The following is a 7,806-nucleotide window of genomic DNA, read 5'->3' on the forward strand; positions in this document are numbered from 1 at the left end:
TTTTTTTGCAGGAAAAGTTAAGCAACTCGTTGTTGGCTTTTTAAAAATAATTTCTTCTGAATATTTTTATTTCATTTTAATAATTTTGATAAGTATTTAGTTGTATGATGTACTGTATTTAGTTGTATGAGGTCATCATAAGGTAACATTTATTCAGTCACAATTTATGCTTATAATATTGAAGCAATTAATTTCCTTAATTTTCTAAATTATAAAATATTACAGAACAATTTAAAAAAAAAAAATAATAACAGCACACAGACATAAAATTAGTTACAAAATATTCAAATAAACAAATTCTTTCGTTTATGTGAAGGTAGTTTAATGTCGACAATGAAGTGCGAAGCTAAATATATATAAATAAAGTAATAAGAAATGCAAGATCACGTAAAAATGTTGCAATTTTTAAATAATTTCGTCCGACCAATTCATATAAAGGAGATTTCATATGTTGTTTATTCAACTTGAAACTACATTACTGCCTATGCTATTCACTATAAAAGTATGAATGCCACAATATAAAAAAAATAATTGTACTTTTTATGGATGCTTTTATCATTATCATATTATAATAAAAACTTTTAAAGCAATTATTTCGAAAAAAGAGATATACAGGGTGGTCCAAAAGTAAGTTAACCGATGTATATAAAGTAGGACCTCACAAAAACGTTTTACAATTAGCTATACTTTTATTCTTAGTATTGGATAAAGTCTCTTGTAATATATATATATCTAAATAATATATTAATTAATAAGAAAAATTACTATTTATTATAAATTAAAGAATTATACAATTTAACTTATAATACAAATTTCTATTTATTAATAATTATAGTGGTATAAGTTATATAATAATAATAATAATAATAATAATTTATAACAGAACGAATTTAAGTTTTAAAAGTTATAGATAAATATTTTCTATCCAACTTTGTCTAATGTATAGAATTAATCTTGAGAAAATTTAAATGAATTTCTCTTATTCACTTGCTCTTAAATTACTTTCTGTCGCGTGAGATAAACAGGAAACTACTTAATTTTTATTTATTTAGGTGACAGCGGAGTAAGATTTGACGGATCGCTTCAAACACCAATCATCCGAGCCGAACCATTCCAACAGTTAAGGTATTCATAATCGATATTTTCTAATAAAATGGAGACAAATAAAGTAAAGATGATTAATTATTGCATCACAGTAAATTATAATTTCTCTACTCGCAGGCTGGAATCCCCTACGAGTACTATTAACATAAAAGCACCCGAGGGCATAGACATAAAGTCCAGAGTGGGCGACATATCAGCTACCTGTCTGAAAGATTTTAAGTTACAATCTAAAGAGGGAGTGGTGAGATTACATTAAATATTTTTAATATAAAATTTAATAAAGTTTTAATTTATTTCTATGATTTGTATTATGTTTCTTTCGTTTAGATTTTACTAGATTCAGAAAAAATTGAATTAAAGAATCTTAAAACGGTACTACCAAGTTCAAGAGGGAAAACGTATGAAAATGTATATCAGTTGTGTGTTTGTGACAATGGCAGATTATTTCTGTCACCTCCAAAGGGTTATTGCCAAGCTGATAACGATGTATGCATATAAAATAAACTGCTGACAATTCAAAATTATTCATAAGTGGTCCAACAAAACAAGAAGACACTAAGCATATCTACTTTTTACCAGATAAGCCGCCATTTTGGATTATTCAATCTCGTTTTAACAAGTCTTAATTCGCTATATAGTTAAATATATTATAGAATCTTTTTGAAAATGAAACAGAAATTACTTTCTAATCACTATCTAGCGTAAAGAAATTTTAATAAATCAAGCATTAAACGTAGGAAATCAGAAAAATAAAAAAATTTAGGTAAATATACAATAGAAACTCATAATTGTGATAATTTCGGAATGACACAAGTGTCGTTTAGGTGAGTATATTCAATATGGCCGCCTTTCTTCGATTGTCGAAGATGAAAAGAGTTAAAATAATTAGTAACTATATGACATTCAATTATTTATTGTTAAAAAAAAAGAAAAAAAATTCGATAAAATGCCAGAACTGATTGATGGAAGATTGATTGATTTAAAGATGGATGTGCCTTTAAAAGTCGGGTACTGTAAAATTAATTATGGCAACCCTAGGGGATATTCGTGTATTAAAAAAAAAAAACTATTATTAATCTGATTGTGAATTCATGAATGTATTTTATACCTGTTTTTATNATTATATATACAGTACCTAATTTATATATAATACTGTACAGACGATAGTAAACTCAACTTATTCGCCTAAACTCTCTGTAGTGTGTAAGTAGTTCGGCTGCTCTTCAACTATTGGCCCAAATTCGACCAATCCTGTCGCGACACGAGTCGGCGACGACGTTTTACGAGTCCCATTTAGCGTCGTTATACGAATACTGTCGCAATTTTTTCGCCACGTTATAGGAATGTCCGTTATAGGAAACCGCGTTATAGGGGGACTACTGTATATATATATATATATATCGATTTACTATATCTTTACTTGTAAAATTAAAAAAGTGTTTGTTAACTCTGCAGAAATACTAAACTATGATATTTGTGTTATAATATTGTACTTTTTAAGTTGATTTTCTTTATTATTTTATATACTTCCTGTTAATCTCGATACAAAAGAAAACTTTTTCTTTCAAAAAATAGTTTGTTGCATTATCGATTGTTATCGTTACAAAGTTATTGTTCAATTAATGAAAAATCTTTTGACACTATATTTCATAACAGAGAAAAATAATTAAAACTGTAAAGAAAATTATGAAACGAAACAAACAGAAGGTTTTTTTTTTTTAAATTTTCGTTAAATCACAATAGAAATTTGTTAATCTGGCACTTACACCACGAGTTTTCGCAGTATTTTCTCAAAATTCAGGAAACTTACCTACGATCCGCACGTTGCAGACATTGTTCTTCACTTTGTACCAGCCGCTGTATGCTTTCAATTTCTTTACACATGCATTTTATGATATAATCTGTTAAGATTTACTGAAAATCTTCTAAAATTGTTAATAAGCACGCTATTCCTCAAGAGATCTTAAAGCTTCACTAATCCAAACAAATGTTTATTTGTGGAATATACCAATCCAGATGGTCTGATAATTATAGTATCTGCTATTGTAGATATCTGACAATTATCAAATAATTCCAGATTATTCTGAGTATGAAATTACCAGAAATTTCGGTTTATCAAGTGCCAGATTAACCAAATTCTGTTATACATAATATGTAATATAATTACGACTATAACAATCGATATTATAGATTATTTTTTAAAAAGATATTTAATAAAAATGTATTTAAAAATATAATTTAATTTTTCTTACAGACAAAAAATTCTCAGAAACGTGGTTTTGTAAATTTTATCAAGAATTTTTTAAATGTGTCAAAAAAATCAAGAAAATACAAGGTTATTATAAAGTTACTCTTTATTCTGTATTAACATTACGAAAGATTCATTACATAAGTATTTAAATTAATAAATTTAATATAAAAAATATAATTTATTTTAGGGTATGAAACAAAATAATGAATATCAAGAAGACTTATGTATGAACCTAAGTCATTCAAATACTGAAACAGAATTAAATGAGAAGAATTTACCATTAAGAGAAAATCAGTTATTATATTTTAATCCAACAAATAGTAATTTTGATAATGGCACGCATCATTTACAAGTTTCTTCAATAAATAGCAGTAATTTGGAGAATTTTACACGCAAATCTATCGACGAAAACCATTCGAAATTACACATCGAAGGTAACAAGACCGCATTAAAAAGCAATTCAAAAAATACATTGTATTCAATAAAGCATGCTCTACCCGAAAGGAATTCATCTTCACTCACTTCTAGTTTAGAATTTTTGCAAAAGAAATCGTTTGAGAATACATCAAAAATGTATTTGGAAAAGGCGAGAGAAAATTCTTCAGATACATTGTCAGAATGCGTTTGTCAAGCAAAAGAAAGTTCAATGAATATGGACGAAATATCAACAATAACAAATTCAGATGAACATATTATAAGAAAAGATTTAAATAATATGACACGGCAAGAATTATTAGAAGATCTGATTACAGTTTTAATGAAAATATTAATCGAAGAAAAAGGAAATGAAAAAGTTCATGAAGTAAAACAAGCAATTTCGAATGACGGGAAATCAAACAATGAAAGTAATATTGATAGAAACAAATATATCTCAAACGGAAAGGATGAAAGATATTCACCCGTAGTTGATAATTTCGAAAATTTACATACAATTAAAGAAAATAAGAAAATAAATAAAGCTAAAAAATATATAGAAGTTAATGAAAGCGAATGGGATAACTTAATTGTCAACGATTTCAATGACAAAAACATAGAAAGTAAACATTTGAAACCTTTTTCGGATAATGCCAAGCATTTACACGAAGCACAAATGATAAAAAATAAAGATTATAACATTCCAGATGTAACAAATCAACAACATCAAAGAGATAAAAACGTAAAAATTATGACAAAAAAAGAAAAAAATATTTTTAGTTGTGGGTATTCTGGTGAGGAAGAATGGATTAATGCAGATACTACAGAAATTAATAATTCAACTTTGAATATGGGAGATATTTTAACAGTTACTCCCGAAAAAGTTCACTTACTTACCAATGATTTAGATGATAAAATGAAATCAGATCTGATTACGAATCATTCTGAATATATTGTAAATTCTCAATATCAATATCAATTATCCGAACTTTTGGATGATAAAAACGTAAAATTTCCAGATTTTCGGGACGATAATAAAAGAATAGCAAATAAAACTGAAAATTTAATGTTATCATCTCCAACAGATGCCAGATTTATAGAGATTGGATCGGAAAAGATTACTTTATCATCTGAAAACAAACCAAAGTTTGCACAATTTGTTCCAATGAAAGAAAAATCAAAATGTTTATACACAGCTGAACATTTTCTCTTGCCGAGAACCAAAGAAGAAATGCAACAAAACGTTTTAATGGAAGCGTCAGAATATAATTGGCGCGATAAAAATTCAATGAAAAATGATAATAAAATATTAAATCCATCCTTATTGCATCAAACATCAAAACGAAATACTCTAGAAGGATCCAAATGGAATAATATAGAAGAAACAGTCATCGAAAGATCAGCTCCAACAATTTTAGATCCGCCGATAATCACGTCTCTTCCTACAAATTTACAGGGAAAAAAGTATGGAGATACAGAAAAAAATGATCTGCAACACATTAAAATCATCCCTACGATTCTACAAAACTCGGAGAGAAACTTCATACAGATTGAAATTTGTATACACTTTAATTCTAATAAAAATGAAGCCGTAATACCAATCGCTGTTGTAACGCCATCTCACTTCGACCATATATCCGTAATATCAGAACATCAATCGTGGAAATCTATACAAGTTTCAATGGCTGAATCGTTGAAAGTTACTACACCGTATAATAATGCAAAACATCGCTCTCTTTCAATGTGTTCGCAAGATCTGTTTCAACAACAGGTTTCAAAAATGGAAGACGTTATTAAAAGAGCCACTCTGCTTATAGCTGAACCTCGCGAAAAATTAAGCAGTAAGAATATAAAACAGAAAAATCGTCATATAACAAAAGTTACAAGCAGAAAAGGTATGAAAATTATAAGGTATTGTCATCAAAATAACAATCAAGAAGAACCGTATTTTGTTTTATCGACACCAGCAAAACGTGGAAAATATTCTTCGGTAGATCGTCGAAAGATTCAACCAAAATCGCATAAAATTTCAGCACCAGAAAAAATAGGGAGCAGACTTTATGGAAATATATTAGTGCAAAATCTTCCAAAAACAATGGAAAACAAGAATGCATTACTAGATAAAAAAGGAAATGAATATAAGCTTCAAGATAGTGAAGTTTCAGTTGTCGTTGAAACTCCATTGAAACACAAAGTGACAAAATCTTTAGGAAATTGTAGAAGAAATAAATCTTTCAGTGTTTTAAAAGCATCGGTAAATGTCGATAGAAAAAAAGATAAAGAAGATAATAACTCGGAACTATCATTTGAAAATACTTCAAAAAATAATGCACCTGAAGAAAATGGCGCAGCTCCAAATATGGATTTAAATAAATATAAATAAATAATCTTTACATTTTTGTATTTAAACTTGATACCAGTGAAAATTAAATAGATTTATCATGAGTTACGTCGACGTTTATTAATTAATAAAATATATAATTTGTAAAAAATAACTTTTATCAAAATTATTTTAGTTCTTTATTTTGCTATAAGATTCCATCCATTTCAATAAGCATATTGTCTTGAAATTTTCATTAGAAACTATTCATGTGTAACGAAACAACAATTTTTTTCTCTATCACTAAATGTACTATAGGAACCGTAAGGTACTGTACAGTACCTTTCCAACAACTTGCTCGTCTGTCAACATATCATCTATTACAGAAGCAAATGCACCAAAATAAGTTACTGCACATTACTCGCATTCAATGGCTGTATTTCATAAACCTTCGACTTCATTTATTTTATCCTTTCTATCTTGTGGGCACTGAGAGAGTCTTTTTTTTATCAAGCCAATCGTGAGTTCGGCCAGATCCATGATGAAGAGACCGGGTAATGATGGACAGGGTCCGACGTATCCAAAATGAACACCATTAAAATATTTCCGTGATTTTTTGACCTATCCGCATCCATTCCCAGTTGAGGTGAGTAGCTAAGGTCCTTCAGAGCCTACATCTCTGCAGGACCTTAGCTGCTACCTAAACCGCTTGGCCGTCGGAACACCTTTGACATCAGAATACCCCGTAGAAAAAACTCTATAAGTATAAAGTCTGGGAATCTTGGACCAGTTCACTGGTCTATTCCGACCTATTCAATGCTATCCCTATGACTTTCATCCAATCCCATCAATGTTGTGCGGTGATGCACAGTATCCATTTACCTGCCTTATCTATTTCGCAGCAATTTTTTTTGGATGTCAGATTTTTTTTAAGTGGAAATAAATAATTATTTAATATAGATAATAAAAAATAGATGACATAACTTTCCGAGAGGAAATTAATTAGGTTTAAGAAACTAAAGCAAATATTTGATAGTCTGTTTCCTGTTTCCACTTAATATTTTGGAACGTACTAAAAGATAACAGTATGTTTTTCTAATGTGCTACAACATTTTAATTGACATCATTGCCCTATTTTAATTAGAGACCGAAATTACAACAGCCCTTTGATAGAAAGGATACAATGGGCAGAAATTCGCACCATCGTTTAACGCATGACCAACATACAAGGCAAAAAGTCCACACAGATCGTCTATTAATTTTGAAATAATTGGGTGGAAAGAGACTTTTATTGCCATCTTGTGTATAATAGTTATTTATATTGTTAACTTTATACACAGTTTATTACATTACGTATATTAATCTTTTATTAATTACATTATTATTATTATTATTATTTTTGTAAAGTAACATATCACTTAAGTTGATTTTATGAGGTTTTTATGTTTAAAAAGTATTTTAAAGTAGTCATCTAATAATACAAAAATGATTTATTTGATTTTCTTACCTTTATCTTGTTCCATTTTTAATTTTAATCTCTTAAATGACTTATAATCAATTTTTAAGTAATTTATAATAATGTTTAGAGCAATGTTTTTTAACCTGTGGGTCGCGACCCCAGGGGGGTCGCAAAGCCTTTCACGGGGGGGTCGCGGGTAAAAGAAAAAGACAAATGTTTGTAGGTCCTACACTACAATAAAAAAAACCTACAATTTCA

The 7,806-nt window shown here is 28.7% G+C and overlaps 2 protein-coding genes across 4 annotated transcripts in view; both read left to right on the forward strand.

Moving 5' to 3' along the window:
• LOC111612401 (delta-sarcoglycan-like) overlaps positions 1 to 2,157 on the forward strand; it is a 28,537-nt gene extending 26,380 nt beyond the window's left edge. For all 3 annotated transcript variants that reach the window (XM_023353607.1, XM_023353608.1, XM_023353609.1), the window contains 3 exons: positions 1,053 to 1,125; positions 1,222 to 1,345; positions 1,432 to 2,157. In XM_023353607.1, the coding sequence (XP_023209375.1) occupies positions 1,053 to 1,125; positions 1,222 to 1,345; positions 1,432 to 1,602 (368 nt within the window). In that variant the 3' untranslated portion in view covers positions 1,603 to 2,157. The remainder of the gene's footprint in view (positions 1 to 1,052; positions 1,126 to 1,221; positions 1,346 to 1,431) is intronic.
• Positions 2,158 to 3,434: 1,277 nt separating this feature from the next.
• On the forward strand, positions 3,435 to 6,214 carry LOC111612402 (uncharacterized protein PF11_0213-like). The gene is made up of 2 exons (XM_023353610.1): positions 3,435 to 3,439; positions 3,543 to 6,214. Exon 2 carries the CDS (start codon positions 3,546 to 3,548, stop codon positions 6,150 to 6,152), a length of 2,607 nt encoding a protein of 868 aa, XP_023209378.1. The 5' UTR covers positions 3,435 to 3,439; positions 3,543 to 3,545; the 3' UTR covers positions 6,153 to 6,214.
• Positions 6,215 to 7,806: the final 1,592 nt, after the last annotated feature.

The sequence above is a fragment of the Centruroides sculpturatus genome, unplaced genomic scaffold, assembly GCF_000671375.1.
Source record: "Centruroides sculpturatus isolate CEXI.00-Female unplaced genomic scaffold, Cexi_2.0 scaffold1728, whole genome shotgun sequence".
Taxonomy (NCBI): Eukaryota; Metazoa; Arthropoda; class Arachnida; order Scorpiones; family Buthidae; genus Centruroides; species Centruroides sculpturatus.